We start from the raw sequence: 21,484 nt of genomic DNA, 5'->3' as shown, positions 1-21,484 counted from the left end.
TACCCATGCCTGCACACGCTCACGCACACGCACACACACACGCACCCCATACCCACTGCTCCATCAAATTATTCTCCACGTCCCTGTGAAGTTCCCAGCAAACCATCCCCTTGCCTGATATGAGTCACCGTATCCTCTACCCCTCACGCTGGAAATGTCTCCACCTGATCCATTGCTGTTTAATGCTTTAGATCCTTTTTTTTTTTTCCATTATGTTTCTTTATCTTTGAGAGGCAGAGAAAGAGCACAAGCGGGAGAGGGGCAGAGTGAGAGGGAGACACAGAATCCAAAGCAGGCTCCGGGCTGAGCTGTCAGCCCAGAGCCCGACGCAGGGCTCGAACTCACGGACCGCGAGATCGTGGCCTGAGCTGAAGTCCGACGCTCGACCGACTGAGCCACCCAGGTGCCCCTAGATCCTTTTTCAATATTTGCTCTCAGTGAAACCTTTCCCACCTGTCTCGTGCATTCCCACGGCGGCTCTTCCGAGCACTGAGGAAGCAAGACTGTCCTACCTGTCCCTCTCAGAGCCACCTGAGATCCGGGGAGACTCTACTTACTAAAGCACAGAGAGAAGATGCTTTTGCTCAAACCTTGTTGATTTCAGCGGTCTGGGGTTGCATCTTCCAGGGTGTCCTCAGCTGCTGGTCGAAGAGGGGGCCGTCACAGCCTCTCCCCTCCCCCTGGCCATCCGGAAGCTCAACCCTTGCCTGATGGAGCTGTGCCGCTTTTTCCAGCAATGCCTCTGCATGAGCCAGAAGAGAGACCCCAGGATGGAGGCCATGAGGTAACCTGGGCCAGTTGCCACCTTCCAGAGTCAGTATTTAGAGGCTGCTTATGCCGTGTGGATGCTCTGCCGGCCACCAGGTGACCCGGCAGAGAGAGGTGACAGGGGTACGTCAAGGAATCGACTCTCCAGTGAGTCTCCTACTAGACCATCACTTCCTTGCGAGCCAGCATGGAACCTCATTCATTTCTGGGTCCCCAGGACCACGAGTGCAGCCGAGTTGAGTCGAGTCCAGCTGAGCCGAGCTCCGTCACACCTGGTGCAATGATCTCACAGGACTTCGTGGGGTCCTGGCGTCCCCGGGGGCCTCAGCCTGGTGAGATCTGCCAGAAGAGAATAGTCAGAGGGTATGCCCATCTACATTCCAGATCTTTCTAAATCCCTGACACTCATTTGCTGGCCAAACGTGAAGACTGTAAAAAGAAATTTAGAAGGCAGACACGGTTTCATATTAGAAGTTCTGGGCGCGGGCAGTTTCCTGCCCTTGAGAGTGCAGACGTTCTACCCTTTCTTCTGGAGTTTCTTATTGGTTGTAAATCCAGAACCAAACAAACGTGGCTGAATACTTCTGCTCCGGTGGCCCGGGGCCAATCTCTCCGGTCTTTAATGTCACTTTCAGAGTCCGCTCATGACCCTTCAGCTTTTCAAATCCCCATCACCCACTGGCTCTGAACCCCGTGCAGGTTGGTTTGCAGCCTCTTTTCATTGTGTCCTTGTCTTGAATCCCTCCATCAGTGTGGATGTTTCCTCCACCCAGAGAGGGAGGTGAGCAAGGTCCATAGACCCGAGGGTGTTAGCAACATGGAGGCATTGCAGCCATGCTTTCTTACAGGATCAGACCACGGCTAGAACTTTTCTCTACCAGCTTTTCAAATCAACAACACGAGTTGAGTCTCTAGTAATTATCTCTTAGGCTGATCCACAGGAATTGAGAGATGAATCAGAAACAGACCCAGAGGGGCACTGGGCGGCTCAGTTGGTTAAGCGTCCGACTTTGGCTCGGGTCATGGTCTTGTGGTTCATGAGTTTGAGTCCCATATCAAACCCCACATCAGGCTCCATGCTGACAGCTTGGAGCCTGCTTGGGACTCTCTCTCTCCCTCTCCCTCTCTCTCAAAATAAATAAACAAGAAAAAGAAATAGACCCAGAAACTGAGGGGCTCATAGACGAGAGAAAGCAATGGTCATAAACACAAATCAAAATATAACATAGTAGGGATGCCTGGTTGGCTGAGTCAGTCAAGCATCCGACTTTGGCTCAGGTCATGATCTCACGGTCGGTGAGTTCGAGCCCCACGTCGGGCTCTGTGCTGACAGCTCAGAGCCTGGAACCTGCTTCAGATTCTGGGTCTCCCTCTCTCTCTGTTCCTCCCCCACTCGCACTCTGTCTCTCTCACTCTCTCTCAAAAAATGAAAACAAACATTTAAAAATATATATATAACACAGTAAGGGACAGAACCAAGTTACACATGAGGCAGGACCTATTCATCGTATCCCCTTGGAGAAAAATCACATTAAAAAACTATCTATATAGCAAACACTGGGTGCAAGGATAAATGAGGAAGGCAGAAGTTTCCAGAGAGGAGTTTTAAGTTGAAACTTAGAGAAATGAAGCATCTATGAACCTGAGCTTATCCTTTCCTTTCCCTGTATTTTAACTTAATAGTAAATTGTTCTATAATCTCCTCCTAAACCCTGAGTACAGGCTACAAATGACAGAGTGGGAGGCTGGCTTTACTCAGTGTGTTTGTTGAATCCCACAGCCCCTGTGATCAAAAAATCATGCTCGAGTGGGGAAGTCGGCCATGCAAAGAGAAATTGCAAAACTATGAGAAGCGCCATAGCAGATCCCCAGTATGCGCTGTGGGCCCCAGGGTAACTAAGGACTAGAGCTGGATGGAGGGATCAACAGAAGCTTCTGGGGCAGGAAATGGGAGGGGACGCTCCAGGCAAAGAGCAGGTGCAAAGATAGCACGCGGCAGCCTGGAACATTGTAGGTCCACCGAGATATGCAATGTGGCCGCAGCAAGGGTGACCGGCCACTGTCCCCGGCATAGGTCCCTTTCCAGAAGGACTTTGCTCTCTCAGGCTCCTGGTAAGCTCTTGCAAACAAGTTTTCACTCTTCCCATAGCTTCAGCTACTGCTCTGAGCTGTGCATTTCTTCCTTCATTCACAACACACTGAACCCAATCCCCAGGGTAGTTTGATGTTCTCTCTGTTCTGGAAGCTTTCTTTTTTATGTTTGTTTATTTTTGAGAGGTGGGGGGAGGGGCAGAGAGAGAGAGGGAGACCCAGAATCTGAGGCAGGCTCCAGGTTCTGAGCTGTCAGCACAGAGCCGGACGCGGGGCTCGAACTCACGGAGCACGAGCTCATGACCTGAGCCGACGTCAGACGCTTAACCAACTGAGCCACCCAGGCGCCCCTGTTTTGGAAGCTTTCTAAGCAACTTGCGGCTGTTAGAAGAAAATCTGGCCACACCTGCACACTGTCAAGCTAACTGGGGGTAGGGGGGTGGGGAGGGATTAGGGCCACAGAGCCAGGCCCTCAAAGCTAGTAGGTAGCTTCGTGTGCCGTATGGAGGGGCAGGGTTAAATCCAAACAGACCTGGGTTTAAATTTAGGCATAAACATAATTTTAATAAATACATATTTCTTTAATTTTCAATGATATAACCATTCCTCTACTATAGCTTTTTTTTTTTTTTGCTATTATACGTAGTGATAATTTATAATTTTGTATATAAAGCTTTTTCTCAACTGGCAATTTCTTGGAGTAAGTTGTTAAAATAGTTGAATCTATTCACATTTAGCAAACTTATACAGCACATGGTGCCGGGCACTATTCCAAAAACTTCGCAAGTATTGATTCATTTAATCCTCATAATCCAGTAAAATAGATACTATCAGAATTATTCTCATCTTAGAAAGGAAGAAACTGAGGCATGTTAATTTAAGTCACCTCAGTTTACACAGTTGGTAAGTGGAGAAGCCAGGATTTAAATCCAGATATTTGGACCCCAAGGTCAGTATTTTTAAAGGGACCTTACATTCAAAAGAATTAATATTCTTAAAGTTTTTGGTACCTATTGCCAAACTGCTTTCCAACCGAGAATGGCGTCCAATTTCCCCAGCACTGATGCGATCATTTAAATTTTTTAATTTATGCATCAGAAATGGTATCTGATTGTTTTAAAACTGTTGTTTGATTACTAATAAGTTTGAAGGCGTTTGGAGGGTTTTCCCACTTCTATGAGTTACGAGTTCTTACTCTTTCGTTTTTCACTCTTGTTTCTCTTTCTCTAGACTCATCATGATGTTTTATTCTTCTTATCTCTTGACATTCGGTGGTTTGCGTGAGCTTTTTACATAATAAATTCAATATATGGTTAAAAAAAATTTTAGGCGCTGCCACTTAGAAGCTATGGAGGCTAGTCATTTAGCCTCTCTGAGCCTCAGTGCATCCTTCCGCAAAGTGGGGATAGCCCCGTTAGAATCGCGCTGTGCTCTGGTACCAAGCGGATCACCGGGGGACAAATCCAGCGCTGTCTCTTGAGAGCAGCGCGTCCTCGGGCAAATCAGTTCATCCCGTGCCCTAGTTCCCTCCCTGTCTCGGCGTCCTGTAAATTGAGGGTGACGGAGCCCGGGGAGTCTTTGCGGCCGGCTTTCCTCGAGCAGTTAGTTGTTCCCCAGAGTCTGCTGGACTCACAGAATGGTGCCGATGGGAGGGAAAGTAGAAGCTGGTCGGCCGCACCCCCTTAAGCATCCCACGAGGAGCTGCTCGGGCAGCAAAGACCCGGGGTCCCAGGGTGAGCCGGCGGCACGGAGAGCTCTTCTCCCCAGGCATGTGCCCAGCGCTCTTTCCCCGAAGCCCTGAGAAGAGATCCCTGCAGGCCCGGCCCAGGGCGGGATATTACTTCGCAAGGACTCGCTGCCTGGTTAACAGGAACAGCCCTGCGCTCTTGCCCCAACTCGCCCCCTAAATACATAAACGAACACCATCGTTTGCTGAGCACCTGTTTGCTCAGGAACTGGGCAAGTGTTACCTCGCTTAATCCTCGAGGTAACCGGTGAGCGTGGGCGCTATGGTTTCTTCTCGTGTGTAGATGGAAACACGGAGGCCCACGGAATTGAATACTCAGCCTGAAGCCACACGTCCTAGTAAGGGAACATGCCAGGACTAAAAATACAGCCTCTTCACTCCGAAGTCTAAGCTTTTTCCGCTGCTCAGGCTCATCCTCTGCCCACCCCCCTGCCCCACACACACACCCTGTAAAGATAGAGAGGGCCTCCTTGCTGTGAATAATTGGCCCCTATGACTTTTTTTTAATTTATTTTTTGAGGGGGGTGGGAAGGGAGCGGGGGGAGCAGAGAGAGAGAGAGAGAGAATCCCAAGCAGGCTCCACACTCAGTGCAGAGCCCAAAGTGGGGCTCAATCTCACAACCGGGAGATCAGGACCTGAGCCGAGATCAAGAGTCGGACGCTCAACTACTGAGCCACCCAGGCGCCCGTGACTTTGTAAATTATGCTTGTCTTCCGTTAGCCACAAGGGATGACGATTGCTTTCCACTCTGATTGGAATCTTTAGGTACTGTCTTGAATACTATTCCTGGTTTCTGAAGAATGCAACATACATCTGTCAGAGGGTGAAAAGGGTGCCGCACTCACACAGTAAGTAGACGCTTGACCTTGGCGCTTGGCAATAAATGCCTTCTCTCAAGGAGCTCTAGAATTCAGTGATTGTCCTGTCTTCGTTAGGGACCAAAAAGAGCAGGTGCAGCTCAGGCGGTCGTCGTTAATTCTAGACAGAAAGACTGGAGGATATTTCTGATTCCTGCTCACCTAACTGTTGGATGTTTGCAATTAGGTATAGGGGAAGAAAAAACAAAGCGGGAGTCAGCCCAGCCAAGCACTCTGGCTTTCTGTGTGATCTCGGGCAAGTTTCCCATCCTCCCTGACTCCCATATAAGCTACAAACACAAATGGACAAAGAAAGATCAAACAAAAGAGACCCCATGTGAACGCTCAAATTCCTGACCAAAGCAAAATGAGTAGGAAGAATCCGAGAATAAGAAGGCAGCATGAGGTGCTACGAGTAGGGTGTATGACACCCCTCTCCTGGTCTTAGATGGTAGCAAAGCCCCCGTTTACTCCCGGAGAGGCCCGACTCGAGCTTTTTTTCCCCTCCCACCCCTGCAGACAAAAGTGGCTGATCTGGCACCTCTGGTCCCCCCAGGTGACAGTTTAGCCATCTACCTGGACTATCAAGTCGAAGGACTCTGGCCTCCTAAAAGTCGTGGAACCACATGGGACTTGCATTGCCTTTATTCTGCAGCACAAGAGCCAAGATCTGGGGTGGAGGTGGGGTGGGGTGGGGGTGGGGGGTTCAGTAGTCCAAATCCCTTCACCCGGGGGTGGGCAGGGGGAGCAGGAAATCTTGGTCGCTACTTATAGTCGAATAGCTTTTCTTACGCTCTTGCCGCATGAAAATCTCCACACGAACAACATATTCCATCTAGGGAACAACATGTTAATGAGTTTAGAGTAGCTTTTTGCAAACTGGGGACACGAGGTAGATACAGCTGGGTAACCCGAAGCCATCACCGGGCGGAGAGTGGAGACTGGAGAGCTGTCCCCTTCTCGACTTCGCTGCCAACCGGCAGGGCGTCTGGCCCACGTCCTTCCTCTCTGACACAGACTCCTGAGTCCCCGCCCACTGCCCTGTCACACCCTTCCCCCCCCCCCCCCCCCGCCACGTCCCCCAGGAGCCTGGGCCATCGCTGTGGGACCAGAGTTTATGCCTCTGTAGCGTTTCCTTCTTTCTCAGTACCTTGAATTCCCTCTTCTTCTTCTCTTCCAGCCTTAAAACAAAAATGCCTCCAGAATATCTGCCGGTCCGTGTGAGGCCTTGAAAAGACGATGGGACCTAACGATAAACTGGACGACATCCCTTCACCCTGGCCCCTGGCCCAAGTTGGCTGGATGTGAAAAATTCACCAGGCTCCAGCTAGATCATCAATTAAGAGGTTCTTTGGGGAAGTAGCAATTCTTTCTCTCCTGTGAACCCTGCGAAGGGGGAAGGCCAAGTGTGAGAGCTGCCCTGAAACCTAAATCCACGGTCAAGAATCCCCCGTGATGCTTACGGAGATCCTGAGACGGGAGAAATGGGTTGAGGGGTATCACAGCAGCCGGAACAAATGAGTCCAGGCACTGAGACTCTGACACAGTACCCAGAGTGACTTACACTTGGGATTTTAGGAAGACAACTCGATAAATAAGGAAAGGGGAGCCCATACCCTGGAGAGAGTCACATAGGATTTCTCTACACCACGAACCCACGCTTGGGTATATACAAGTACTCAGACTTGCTGACCATGGGATCCCGATAATTCTCCATGCCCCTAAAGAGCAGGTGATGAGAACCTTCCCCCGGAGGAAGTGTGGCTTTTCTGTGGTTGATATCTTGTGTCGATTTCTCGTCTGTGGGTCCCGCTGTATTTGGGGGTCTCGGGTTCTGTGACTCACTAATACGACTCCCGGAGCTAGAACAGGTTTTATGCTCACATTTCCTTCTTATTACAGCGAAAGCCTAGAGATTAAAGTCAGCAAAGGTAAAAGGTGCAGGGGACAGGGCCCGGGCGAGCCCAGACATCAGCTTCCCGTTGCCCTCCCCGGTGAAGTTGCATGGGCGGCACTTAATCCTTCCAGCAATGCCATGCGACAACACGTATGGAGTATCATCAACCAGAAAAGCTCACCCGAGCCATGGAGTCCAGGGCTTTAATTGGGGGTCAGCCTAGAGGCATGAAGTTACTCTGTCTTCAGGCTCTCCACAGGTCAAGCCGACACGCCGTGACCCGAGGCCCCTGCTGTAAGTTGTATTGTTAGCTGGGAGCATCCGGCATGACCCAAAGCTCCAGGTCTACGGACACTCTTGTCAGGCGAGGGTTCGGAGGTTAACCCCCAGGAGCTGCTCAGGGCTGGACTTTTCTTTGAAAGATGCAGGGTTCAATGCCGTAGCCCTGCTGAGTCAACGCTTTCCCAGGCACCCACGGGCTAAGGTGTCCCTGTATCGGTTCGAGTCCCTTTTAATTTCTCCCCAGGCCGCAGTAGCTGCAAACACCCCTGTGAATGCCAAGTCCCCATGCAGAGCATTACTGAGCAGACTTGCTCTTTCCAATGGCCCGTGTGGACCCCGTGCTCCCTCACTGCTGTGCCCGGAGCCCCAGTCTTTCATGTTAACATGCGGCCCGGGCATTGGTGTCCCACCCTCTCTGACCCATGCCGGCCCTTTGGTGAGAAAAGTCACTCCATTCACAGTCCAAGTAGAAACGATTTCCCCCCCATCGGTAGACACTTGAGTGCCCTTGCCCCGACTACCTGTGGACAACAAGGCTCTCAGACAGGTAGAACTTGAACTTCGGGAAGAGACTTCCCTCCTCTCATCACGCGCAGAAAAGATTTAGTTTTAACCTCTGGAACACTAGGGAGGCCCTCAAAGTTATGCAAATGCTAAGCTCATGAACTACACCTGCCATCACGACTCTGGGGGCCTGCAAAGGGCCCTCTCATTTGCAAAGCTGAGGAGGACATGGGAAATCTCCTAGGGCAAAGGGACCATACCTGGATAGGAACCAAAAAATGAGCACGATTCATCAGGTGGGGGTTGACCTGACCAGACCTTCTCGAATGGATAAAGTTGATATTATTAATCAAGGATCTGTGGCCAAGAAAGGCTCCCAGAGTTTCCCCCAAAGAATAATTTATCATCAGGGAAGGTGGGACTAAAGACTTGGTCCCAACACCCTGGCTATTTGTCTGTGGGGGAAACCGGAGGGTGCCCAGCCATCCCACATCTTGGGGATTATGACTGAGCATGACTATCGTTTAAAGTTTGTTTAGGGGCGCCTGGGTGGCTCAGTCGGTTGAGCGTCCGACTTCGGCTCAGGTCATGAGCTCACGGTTCGTGAGTTCGAGCCCCACGTCGGTCTCTGTGCTGACAGCTTGGATCCTGGAGCCTGCTTCGGATTCTGTGTCTCACTCTCTCTCTGCCCCGCCCCTGCTCACACTCTGTCTCTCTCTGTCTCAAAAATAAATAAAACATTAAAAAAACATTTAAAGTTTATTTATTTATTTTGAGAAGGAGAGAGAGCACGCAAGCAGGGGTAAGGCAGAGAAAGAGAGAGAGACAGAGAGAGAATCCCAAGCAGGCTCCGCACTAACAGCAGGGCTCGAACTCACGAACCGTGAGATCACGATCTGAGCCAAAATCAAGAGTCGGCCACTTAATGGACTGAGCCCCCCAGATGCCCCACGAGCATGACTAACTTAGAAAAGCCCACATGTGGAGGACCTCTAAGGCCCGTGCAGGGATCTGAACTTGAAGTAAAGACAAAGGCTCAGAGGACCACACAGGACCAATTTTCTAGAGTCACCCCATCTGCCACAACAGCGGCAATGACAGGAGGAAAACAGGACCTAGGAGCAACTGAACAGAGCTGAGTCCAGAGTCCACGGTCTCCTAGAGGTTAAGGGGAGGTTTGACCCTCCCCCGAGCTGAATAAGTCCTGATTTGGGGGATGCTTAGGGCAACGAGGAGGCCTTGGGGGTGCTGCCACACTAGAGTTCTTAATAATTTGTGCCTATGTGGCCACCAGGGGTTCACCGATGAGGTAAAAAAGATGGGGCCGTGACTGTCTGCCCGCTGATGAAGGAGTTACAGGTGTAACATCCGTTACACGTATAACATCACTAAACAGGATTCTTCCCAGAGGCAAAGGCACAGGTGCATTTCTGTCTCATTCACACACATGAATATAAGCTAAACTCATATTCATGAATACAAGCTAAATAGGCGGGAGACAGGGAAGGGGGAAGGGAGGAGGAGGGGGAGGGAAGGGAGAAATTTCGGCGCTGAGCCATGCTGCCTGTTGACTTAAGAGTTTAGAGATGAGGCGTCTTCTGTGCTGGTGGGAAAGGATTGGGGCAGCTCCGTTCATCGTCAGTGCTCATGAGACACTGAACAACAACTAATGATCTATAAACAAATCTTTAAGGCACAAGAACAACTAATTATCTGCAGAAGCCCTCCGGTGGGTTCCACCAAGGCTCAGCGACCCCAGATCGAATCGTCGGATGAGCCCAGCAGGGAGGGTCAGGGGAACGCCTCGGAGGGCTCTCAGCGGGCTAGCCTGCCCACCCAGAATGATCCCATCACCGTGAGCTCGGATAGACGCCCCCGCCTCGACATGGGCTGTCCAGTCTAGGAAGTGGAGTCCCTGCTGTCGTGACCATCCTGAGCGTAGGATTTGCTGGGGTCCGCTGCCGTGGTGCCGTTGTGAAAACGACAGGGGCAAAAATCCCATGAAAACACGTACGGCCCATAACAGTGCTCGATAAACGCTCGTTTTCCTCCTCAAGGCGGGGTTCTCCCCACGAAATGCAGGCGGGAGCCGCATCCGAGCAGCGACAGGTCACTGTCCCGCTGCTAGGGAGGAGGCAGGGCTGGTACCCGATCCTAGCGTGTCTGACTATCAAGCCCCATCTCACCCCACCCCACAGCTGGGGCAGGAAACCCCTTAAGGAAAGAGGCATCAAATTCCCGGGCCTTGAGGCCAGGAACATATAAGAAGAATCCCCCAGAGATCCTCTTGCTGGGGAATTCACTAGACCAGACAAAGCCTGCCCTTCTTTGTCAGGAGAGCCCATGTGACTTTCATCAGCCTTTCATCCCCCAGAGTCCCCCTGATGACCCCGAGACACAATCCCTGGGCCCCCAGGCTTTGGAGGTGAGGTAGGGGTGTGGAACAGGGCAGCTATTGTTCTCTGATTACAGCCTGGTTCTCCTCTGGGGCTCAAGACGGGCCTCTTACTATGGAGCCTCACCTGCTCCAAGGCATAGCGTTATGATGTCCCCCTCCCCCTCAGAGGCCTCCCACCTGCCAACCTGCTGGAAAAGCGGTCCCCTCCCCGTGAGGAGTGGGGGGAGGAGGGATCACGTGACTAAGGGTCTTCCCTTGGGGTATAAAGGACTCGGTCTCCATCTCGTTCAAAGTCAAGCATCCGTTCATCCAGCTGCTTCTAAGTGGGACCTTCGAGGTATGCATCCCCTTTCCCCTGAGGGGTAGGGAGTCGAAGAGGGCGGGAGGGCGGGAAGGTGGAGGGAGGGAGAGAGAAGGATGACAGGTTGGAGGGGGGAGAAATGGATGGCAGAAGAGAGGGAGGGTGGGGGGTGCTCTCAAGGGGTGCCTGAGACCTGGATGCTACGCCAGGACGTCGCTGGGAATCGGTCACCCCGAGCCCTTGTGCGTGCGAAAAGATGCAACGTCAGAGGCACGGCACCTGCTGCGTGTCCCTGGGGACACTGCATCCCATCAGCGAGGGGCGTGCAAACCCATGTGCGCCCATGTCTCTCCCCAGGGCACCTGGTGTGGAAAGGGGCCAGACTTACTGAGCACTTGGCCTACACCAGGCACGGTGCCCCGTCTAACCCTCAAGATACCCGGATGAAGAACCCCCTTATGGGCATTTTAGTGCCCAGGGAAACGAGTTCCAAGCAGCGTCAGTGCCTGGCTCAGGACGCTCAGTACATAAAAGGCCGAGCCCACCCCAGGCCTGGCCAGCTAGACAGGTCTTGCTCTTAGACACTTCCCACAGTGCCTTGGAGTCAGTCATCGGGAGCCAGGGCCCGAGGCAAGGCCAGGGGAGCCTCCATTTCCCCAAGGACAGTGAGTGTTTACCGTCGGCCCCGGAGGCCTCCTTGGGTAAATGAGGAAGAGGCAGCTCTTCCTGAAGGTGGACACAGCCCCACACCCGAGGCACCTGGCTCGACCCACGGAAGGCTGCTGACTTCCGCAGTGGCCCTGTGCTCGCCCACCTGCAGACCCCGAGGTGCACGCCCCGCATTCGGGTCTCGCTCCCCATGGCTCAGGGCTGAGCGCGTGCTGTGCCCTCCTGCTGGCACCCAGGTTCCCCTTGCTTGGCTCTCGGCTCGGGATTGCCAACTACAGTGTCACACCGCACCCCAGCCAGTGGCTGGCCACTCCGAGGGGCCTCCCAAGCGGGTGGTTCCAAAAGTCACGACAGTCCTCCCGCGAATGATCGCGAGGCCGCTTGTTTGTTGGGGGTTCCGCCATCAGGATGGCACTGTCGGGCGGGTAACATACGTGGAGCAGAGACCTCGGACTGGCTGGCCTCAGACCGAATATCGTGTCTGGTGGTGGCACCCCCTGCAGTGGTGCCTCCTGGCAAAGGGGACTGTGGCCTCACCGGACGTCTCTGAGCCTCAGGTCCCTGCACGGCAAGTGAGGCGTGGGGCGCCTGGCTGGCTCCGTCGGTTGAGGTTCTGAGGTTGGCTCAAGTCATGATCTAGTGCTTCGTGAGTTCGAGCCCCATCGGCACAGAACCCATCTGCTATCGGATACTCTGCATCCTCTGTCCCTCTCTCTCTCTCTCTCTCTCTCTGCCCCTCCCCTACTCATGCTCTCTCTCTCAAAAATAAGTAAAAACATTTAAAAGAAAAAAAAGAAAGGAAGTGAGGCGTGTGCTAGTCAAATCTCTATATGCCAGTCTAAGGCGCAGGCATGGTGGGGCCCATGACACGAAGAATGACCCAGTAATGGAAGGTAGTGTTTAAAGGAATAAGGTCCACAGGGCGCCTGGCTGGCTCAGTCCGAGCATGTGACTCTGGATCTCAGGGTCATGAGTTCAAGTCCCCCATTAGGCGTGGAGCCTTCTTAAAACAATAGATAAATAAATAAAGGGATTAAGGTCCTAAAGTTTATAACTTACTTTGCTTCTAATTGCGGCAAAATACACACAACCTAAAATTTACCATTGTAACTATTTTTAAGTGTGGAGTTCAGTAGCATTACATACATTCACGCTGCTGTGCGACCCTCACCACCATCCCTCTCCAGAACTTCCTCATCTTCCCCAACTGAAACTCTGTGCCCGTTAAACAACTACTCCCTTCCCCCCCCCCGCCCCGCCTCCCGACTTTAAAAAAGACACATTAGAGCTGAGTCAAGATTTTGTCTGTAATAAGGTCACTTTTGCTCCTTTCCCTTCTAATAGATACATGCTTGAAAATCCAGTAGAGGTCTCTGTAATTCCAACGAGCATCACCCTCAGCCTGTCTCCTCTGAGCGGCAGGACAACCCAGGGGAATCGCCTCCCGGAAGTGAGTGTCCTAGGAGAAAAAGGACAGCAGGCGCGACACGAAACTGACCACCTGCTTCATTTCACCAGACAGGGGGCGGGGCTTCCACTCAAACAGGGCAGAGGGGCCTTTATCGTAACAGCTGCTGTTTACTGAGTCTTTCCTGTGTGCCAGACACAGTGGCTGTAATTACTAATGTTTTCCAGCCACTTCTCTCCGTCAGGCACTGTTGTCACTGCCCTGCGTGGATCAGCTCATTCAGCCCTCACAATAGCCTCATAAGTGACACTGTTATTATCATGAGCACTTCCCAGCTCATGGGAAGTGGGACATTGTGACCATAAGTTGCCGGGCTCGGGGGCTCAATGATCTCATCTGTAAAGAGAGTTTGAACGAGATGAATCCAGTGCCTTCTCCGAGCTCCGACTGTCGCAGGATTCTCGCACAGAGGGTCGTGACGCCGAGGCTTTTTTTTCCCCCAGGAAACGGTTCAGTTGGGTCTGTACCCGAAGAACTGAGCCCAGAACGCCACCTGGAGTCGTTTTTTTAATGTATTTTCTACTTCTTTGTCCCCCATATATGGTAACACGCAAACATGCAGTCTGATTAAATGGTCTCATGTTACAAGGTCATGAAGGATGTTGTCACGTATGCGTATAGCCAGATTGCCTTGAGGCTTTTTTTTCCCTTTCTTGAGGGAGGGGACCCCACCGCAAGACCTCCTAGCATGCCCTCCTTGTGGTGGCAATGATACCAAATGTACCAGGTGATGACATCAGCCTCAGTCTTGTGGGTATGACTTCAGTGGGTATGACCTTCTAGAATGCCTTCAGCTGTTCACCCACAGAGTTTCCCGGGTGGCCACTTTCCATCTGGAGACATCCCAGGCCTCGCCCTGAAGTTTCAGTCTGGTTTCTTGGCCTTGACAAGGAGCCATTCAGACCCAAATCTCCGCAGAAGGATCAGAGAGCTGGTCTAACCTGTAACGTTAACCTGCTGTAGGAATTTATGTGGCTACAAAAGGTTAAAGCAGAGCATTCTGTCCATCAGATAATAACCAGAGTCTTAGAAGATGCTTGAGCTCAGTGGGAATCTCCAAGAACTCACATTCTGCCCTCCGCAGTCGTTCAACATTTATTCTATAGCTTCTAGAGGCTATGCTAGGCCCTGGGGAAGGTAACGATCTCAGGAACTACAAATGTTTTCTCCTTTGGGACACCTTCCACAGTACAAATCCCTGCCCACAAGGTAGAGTGACCCACTGTGGCCCTGGGTCCATTTGCCGGGCCACCAGGACATGGGACAGCTTTGTCTCTGGGAGGACAAACCGTAGAAAGTGCTCTTTCCTCCAGGTTGATGCAGCCCGGCAGAGGGCAAACTTGGGAGTTGAACACTGGATGCATTTCAGCCCCTATGTGCCCCTCAGTGCAACACCCTTGCCCAGTGCACAACATGTGCAACCCCATCCAGCAGCCATGTGGGTGCCCCTGGGGTAGCACGATCACACTGTGCTATCATTCATACTCTGTTCTACGCACAAGTCAACCATCCATCTGACATTCTTGAAGAGTTATATTCCCAGGGAGCTAAAATTATTCTAAAATCCCTCTGGTCTTTAATGTTTTTCCTTCCCCATTAAATACATGGCTGGCCTGTTTGCACTAAGTGGCTACTGAAGGTAAATGTTTGATGACTTGCTCAGATCACGGGGTGCTATGAATGAAATGCAGTCAGTTCTTGGACTCTGCCCCCTTACCACCACCCCCATGGCAGTCCCTGAGGCATGGTCTCTTGAACGCTAGGACAGCAACCAGGCATTCAAATCGCTCAGAAGCCAGGGGGACGGAAGAAATAGTCCCTCAGGAAAGCACTGTTTGTTGGCAGGCAGTGCCACCTTGTGGTTGCCAAATTTATTCCTATGTCAAGCGTTGGTAAGGTTCAAAGTCAGACTACTGAAGGTACATCCTCAGAATGCCCCGGTAGCCCAATATATGGGTTATTTACAGCTCCGTCTACAAAAGTCAAACTATAGCCCTTGTTCAGCTGCCTCCCTTCCCTATTATTCTGTGAACAACTCACAGATAAGGAGCGGTTTTCGCTCACTTTGCATTCTGGGATCCTTGCGATGTGCCTGTCGCAGCACAATAAGGGACCATGGGGAAAATGAATAAATGACACCAGATCTGTGGCCTCAAGGAGCCCGGGTTCAGATTCCATTCTACAGATGGATGAACTGAATCTCAGGGAGAGAAGGTGATCTGCTGAATGTCATTAGTTGATGCTGGTTAGTGGCGAAGCTGGGACAGAAACCCTCCTAGGGCTTTCTCCTGCTACCTCAATGCGCTATGGGACAAAGAGCTCGTGGGCGTTCTTACTTCCTGGGATTTCCGAAAGCGTACTCATCATCTTCCACCGACTTCTCTCCCAGGAGGCTGTTCCCTGGATGCCTCAGCCCCTCCTTTGCCCTCGCGCTATGATCGTGCTTCTCCTGAGTATGCTGATGGCCCCTCACGGCGGTGAGTAACGGTATCTGCCACCGAATTTCTGGCTTGTTATGTAATTAACATGAACACTGGGGAGTGTTGTCAAATGTCATCTTATTTGCTTGTTACTACTTTTATCCCCTTGCCTGGGAGGGATGGAAGTCAAACAGTAATGACGGGCCACAGATTTAATTCAGCTGATATTTGAGGACCTTGCCCGGGGCACGAGGTGCGGGATGGGCGATGAGGAGGAGATCCAGGGAGAGCAGAAGGCAGGGTGGCCACTCAACCATTCCTCCCCCACCCCGGATGGTACATCTCGTCTTGCCTTTGCTCACCGGCCGCTGGCCCGTGTTTCGCTCGTTTCTTCGGAGTGTGTCAGTCCTCTCCACATGCGACAGGAAACACCCCTGTGTAGGTGTGTCTGCTGCAAAGGCACCTCCACCCCGCACCGGGGTCCCGCACCACCAGAGCCTGAAGACATCCGAGCAAGCTCCCTGGCAGCCCGGGCACTCATTTCCAGTTCACGTGGAGTCGTGATGATTCCGAGACTTCTGGCTCCCTCCTTTCTTGTTTGCACATTGGTGCAGCTCTCGAAGTCCCCCACCTCCTTCTTTCCTTCCTACGACTGCTCTGGCTCCCGAGTGACTGACGTCACCCATTTACCCAGCCATTTCTTCCTTCCCTCCTCATGTTCGGGTAAACTGGGGACCAACACGCTGAGCCTCCCTCTGCAAGGTTCCCTTCCAAACACAGTAGTGAGGGTGTCAACATTATTGAGAATTGGTCTCCACCGTGACCCGAGTTAGAGGACGCGCAGAGATCTGCGTGTTCCCCGGAAATTGGTGAGCACCCGTTACAGGGTAGGCACTTCACAGAGGACCCCGAAGCTCTCCTGCAGCTCTGAGTGCTCCCGAGGTCTGCCCCAGACCTTCCCTGCACGACAAAGGAGCACTCCCATTTCCAGAAGTTGACGGGCTGCTATTGATTATTTAGCTCCTTCGCGGATGATTTTTTTTTCCTCATTAAAGCCATCTTGTCGTGATTTGGGTCCCCAGGGCCAGCGGCTCCACCTTTACCCAGACCCTGTCTTGTTCAAATTTCAACTATGGCCTTGGTGTCCATCATTTTTTATGATAAAACTATGAAATATTCTATAGCTTTTCAATCTCTTCCCTATCCTTTAAAATGAGATCACATCAGGGCACCTGGGTGGCTCCGTCAGTTAAGCGGCCGACTTCGGCTCAGGTCATGATCTCTTGGTCTGTGAGTTCGAGCCCCGCGTCGGGCTCTGTGCCAATAGCTCGGAGCCTGGAGCCTGCTTCCGATTCTGTGTCTCCCTCTCTCTCTCTCTGCCTCTCTCCTGTCCATACTCTGTCTTTCTCTCCCTCTCTCAAAAATAAATAAACATTAAAAAAAATAATAAAGCCATAGCTGGGGCACCTGGGAGGCTCAGTCGGTTAGGTCACAATCTCCCGGTTCATGAGTTCGAGCCCCACATCAGGCTTTTTGCTGTCAGCATGGAGACCACTTTGGTGCCTCTGTCTCCCTCTCTCTGCCACTTCTCCGTGCACACCTTTGCACACACACACTCTCTCTGACTCTCTCTCTCAAAAATAAACGTTAAATTTTTTTTTAAAAAATCAGAGCCATAGAAAGTTGCACACACACTCTCCCTCTCTCAAAAATAAATAAACGTTAAAAATTTTTTTTAAAAAATTAGAGCCATAGAAAGTTGAAGTGCAAACATATACGTGCATGTGTGGATTTAAATGTCCCATACCTGCAGCCCCGACTTTGCAGGGGTGAGTGTGTGACCACCACGGATTCTACGCTACCCAGCCAACAAATTCACCAGGTTTTGGTCCAGGCGCTGCGGGGTGGGGGGGGAAAGGTCTGTTTTTTGTTGTTTTGTTTTGTTTTTTAATTTTTTTAAGTTTGTTTATTTTGAGAGAGGGAGAGAGAGAGAGAGCACGAGAAGGGGAGGGGCAAAGAGGCAGGGAGGGAGAGAATCCCAAGCGGGCTCTGCCCTGACAGCATAGAGCCTGACTTGGGGCTCGAACTCACGAACCATGGGATCACGACCTGAGCCAAAACCAAGAGTCGGGCGCTTAATCGACTGAGCCACCCAGGCGCCCCCGTCTGTGCTTGAGGCCTCTGCCCGCACGCCTAGTCTCAAAGAGGCAGGAGTGGTGCCTTGGTCTGGGTCGTCTGGGAAACGGATGCCCGGACTGCAGACGTCCTTGGAGGAAACACCTGGGGGATGGCAGGACTGCAACCAGGACAGGAGAGGTGGGTGCATCCTTGACCACAGCTGGGTCTGAGGAAAGTCTGGCAAGGCCGCTAGGGAGGAGTCCATAAGCAACGTCCCGTGTGCCCCAGGAAGCTGGGCCACTGGGGTACACCTGCTGGGTCATGGCCGGGAACAGCCATGGGGGACGTGAACTCTGTGCAGACACCCCTCGGGCTTTCGAGCACCGCAGGCACAGAGCCGGAACTCTGCCGGGCGCCTTCTCGAAGCCGCACCCCCAGGGCCGTCTGACTCAGACGTCGAGGAAAGGCTTTGGGGCGTGCGGACAGGGTGGAGGGTCTCTGTGCACTTCCACGGCTCTCTCCGGGGTGTTTCTTCACCCCTGTGGCAGGGGTGGGAGCGGTGGCCCCTCAGCACACCCGGGGCCAGGTTGCCCTCTCTCTTCTCTTCGCTGAGAGCTGGCTCGTGACTCCAAAGTGTTGGCCGGTGGGATGGTGGTCAGGCCTGCTAGGAGAGGGAGATACCCTTGAACCTTCCCTACCAGGGAGCTCGACACAGGCCCCCATCACACAGCAGAAGTGGTGCCCATTCCCCACCGTCCTCTGTGCGTCCACCTGCCAGAACCTGCGGGAGAGGCGGCTGGACACGGGTGGGGTTTGTGCATTCCTGGCTGATCTTCTGGGCAGAACACTTCATAGTAGGAGACACCGCTCATAACCGCCGACAGACCTCGCCCTTCCACTCTCTAGAGATGGCTAATTTTGCTTAAAGGTTACAAGGCGATTCCACTGGGCCATCACTCACTGGCTGATAAGTTGGCCATTTGATGGCATAGTTCAACCACGGGCTGCTCATTCGTTCACTGCAGAGATATCTGCTGAACCGTGCTTACGTTTGTCAGCGTTCTTACCCTCAGGAAGCCCCTGGTTTAGTGGACGCAACGGTCACCGACACAGGTCATTGCAACCCGGGGTCACAAGGGCAGCGAGAGAAGGGCGTCCCGGCGTTACGGGAGCCAGGGAAGGTGTCCCTAACCCAGCCCGGTTTGGGGGTCGGGTAGGCCCTCTGGAACTCTGGGCAGAACGTGAAAATGTAAGGGCCAGTGACACAAAGGGGAGCAGGCGTCCGAGGCTCGGGGCACCGCACAAGCAAAGCCAGGACAGCAAGAATTCGTTTGGGGTCTGGAAAACGATAAGCATCCTGGAAGCGTCAGCTTCAAAGTCGGAGACGGTTTGGCAGAGTGAGGAAGGGGCAGATCCAGGGAAGCCGTACGTGTCCGGGCGGAAGAAGCTAGACCTTCCCTCCACGGGTCTCGGCTTCGGTGTCTGTGACACGGCCACAGCGAAGGGGGCCCCACGGCCCCGGGCGCAGCGCCGGACTGGAGGGGATGCCTGCAAAACAGATTCCGGAACAGAACGGATGCCAGCTCCCTTCCCTTCGAACAGCGCGCTCACCGAGCCAGAATCCATTTTATTCTGCCGAGTGTTGTCCCCCTCGTCCCCTCGGACCCCCCAACCCCCGTCTCCCCCACTGCCATCCCTCTGGAGTGGGCGAGTGAACGAATCCAGTCCTCTGGGATCCACAATTGAAGAGCCACGGCGACTTCTGCAGCTGCTAATGAAATGTGTGGGTGTCGACACCCTGAGAGGACCGGGAGTGGGGGCGGGGGGCACGCATGCTTGGGAGCACTTCTCCGCGAGCGGAGCACCTCCACCCGCCAGAACACCGTGAGCCAGCGAGCGAGGACCCGGCGGCACTTTACCGTTGCCGCAGAAGTGGGCCGCGGATGTTCTTAGCCGTCGGCTGGCACGCCGGTGAAATCGTGTCCGAGGCAATTAGACCAAATGTGGAATGTGCCAGAGCAATCACGTGGGCTCCATGGTAGGACCCACCTGGAGCTGAAGGAAGTGCTGGGTCTCCCCGGGTCGGAACGTCTGTCCGCGGGTCAAGTCCTCGTACAGCCCATGGCTCTCGGGCTGGAGGGAATGCCCCTCGGTGGGAACAGGAATCCGGAGGGCTGGAGAGGACACGCCTGGCCACAGCCACAGAGCACGTCCCGCTGGGAGTTGGGACGAGCTCATCGTGCTGAAGTTCGTCGTGCGAGGAGCCAGGGAGCCAGGCTGCGTCCCCTCCAACCCATCCCTGGAGGGCCTGGCCGCAGAGGGACCCAGCGCGAGCCCACGGGGTTGGTAGTGGGGGGGGCTGCTCCCCCGCAGACAGGCACCTGCTAACGATGTCCCTGGGATAAGTCCACGGGGGCGATGATGAGGTCGATGATGAAGGTGAGGGCCAAGCAAGGCAAACCACTTGTTAGTGTGGAGGGGAAAGGGGGCAGCGAGGGGAAGGAGTTGCTCATAACAGCACTAATGGTAATAATTAATAATGACGAATGGCTGCCGTGACATTTGAGCGTCCACGGTGCACCGGCCAGTAAGCCACGTTTTCCAGGCTTCACAGCGCCTCTCTGATCCACGGGGTCAGATCTTGCAGATCCAAGTTCATCTGCTATCACGGCCTTTGCTCCCACCCTTCCAGAATCTTGTAGACCCCCTGCTTCATAATGAGGATTCCAGGCCCCTGGGGAGACAGCCAAGGCTGGGAAAAGGCCAAGTCCAGCTGGCTCCCTGCTGAGTAGCTCATGCAATTCAACATTTGCATCCCTTCACCGTGACTCCCCTGTGGATAAATGCAGGGTCGGGAGCTGAGTCTCGGGGTGCACAGACCCCTGGCAGTCATTGGTCATTTTGGTTGCCGACAGAGAGGGAAAGCCCTGTCCTTGATTAGAGGCTTCCTGGGGTGGGGTCCTTTCGCCTCCTCTCTTTTTATCTTATTTTTCCTTCCCTTCCCCAATGTTCACCTGTTTTGTTTCTTAAACTCCACATATAAGCGAAATCCTATGATATTTAACTTTCTCTGATTGACTTATTTTGCTTAGCATAATACACGCTGGTTCCATCCACATTGTTGCAAATGGCAAGATTTTGTTCTGTTTCATCACCGAGTAGTATTCCATTATATATATATATTACTATATCTTCTTTTTTTTTAAATGTTTATTTACTTTTGAGAAAGAGAGACAGAGTGCAGATGGAGGAGGGGCAGAGAGAGAAGGAGACACGGAATCTGAAGCAGGCTCCAGGCTCTGGACTCTCAGCACAGAGCCCGACACGGGGCGCTCACCCACGGACCGCGAGATCATGACCCGAGCCGAAGTCGGACGCTACATCTTCTTTATCTGTCCATCAGTTGATAGACATTTGGGCTCTTTCCATACTTTGGCTATCGTTGATAGCACTGCTATAAACATTGGGGTGCATGTGCCCCTCTGAATCAGCATTTTTCTATCTTCTGGGTAAATACCTACTACTGCAATGGCTGGGTCATAGGGTGGTTCTATTTTTAATTTTTGAGGAACCTCCGTAGGGTTTTCCAGAGTGGCTGCACCAGCTTGCATTGCCACCAACGATGCAAAAGGGATCCTCTTTCTCCGCATCCTCGCCAACATCTGTTGTTGCCCGAGTTGTTCGTTTTAGCCACCCTGACAGGTGTGAGGAGTACCTCCTCGTGGTTTTGATTTGTATTTCCCTGATGATGAGCGATGTTGAGCATCTTTCCATGGGTCTGCTAGCCATCTGGATGTCTTCTTTGGAAAAGTGTCTACTCACGTCTTTTGCCCATCAGAAGGCCATTCTTAAGGCCAACCAATGTGAGACAGTAGGGCCACCTTATTTTCAGCAACAGCTACCCCAGAGACCCGGCATAGAGTAGGTCCTAGAAAAATATACGTCGAACTGAATTTACCTGCG

At 52.6% G+C, this 21,484-nt stretch overlaps 2 protein-coding genes across 2 annotated transcripts in view; both read left to right on the top strand.

Moving 5' to 3' along the window:
* HHLA1 (HERV-H LTR-associating 1) overlaps positions 1–6,688 on the top strand; it is a 33,549-nt gene extending 26,861 nt beyond the window's left edge. The window contains exons 14-16 of the mRNA XM_007073813.1: positions 628–784; positions 5,373–5,455; positions 6,645–6,688. Of these exons, the coding sequence (XP_007073875.1) occupies positions 628–784; positions 5,373–5,455; positions 6,645–6,688 (284 nt within the window). The remainder of the gene's footprint in view (positions 1–627; positions 785–5,372; positions 5,456–6,644) is intronic.
* An 8,697-nt stretch (positions 6,689–15,385) lies between these two features.
* Positions 15,386–21,484, top strand: part of OC90 (otoconin 90) — a 30,066-nt gene continuing 23,967 nt past the window's right edge. The window contains exon 1 of the mRNA XM_042973366.1: positions 15,386–15,460. Coding sequence (XP_042829300.1) covers positions 15,388–15,460 — 73 coding nt within the window. The 5' untranslated portion in view covers positions 15,386–15,387. The remainder of the gene's footprint in view (positions 15,461–21,484) is intronic.

Source organism: Panthera tigris, chromosome F2 (assembly GCF_018350195.1).
Source record: "Panthera tigris isolate Pti1 chromosome F2, P.tigris_Pti1_mat1.1, whole genome shotgun sequence".
Lineage (NCBI taxonomy): Eukaryota > Metazoa > Chordata > Mammalia > Carnivora > Felidae > Panthera > Panthera tigris.
This window is presented reverse-complemented; position numbering and strand designations above follow the sequence as displayed.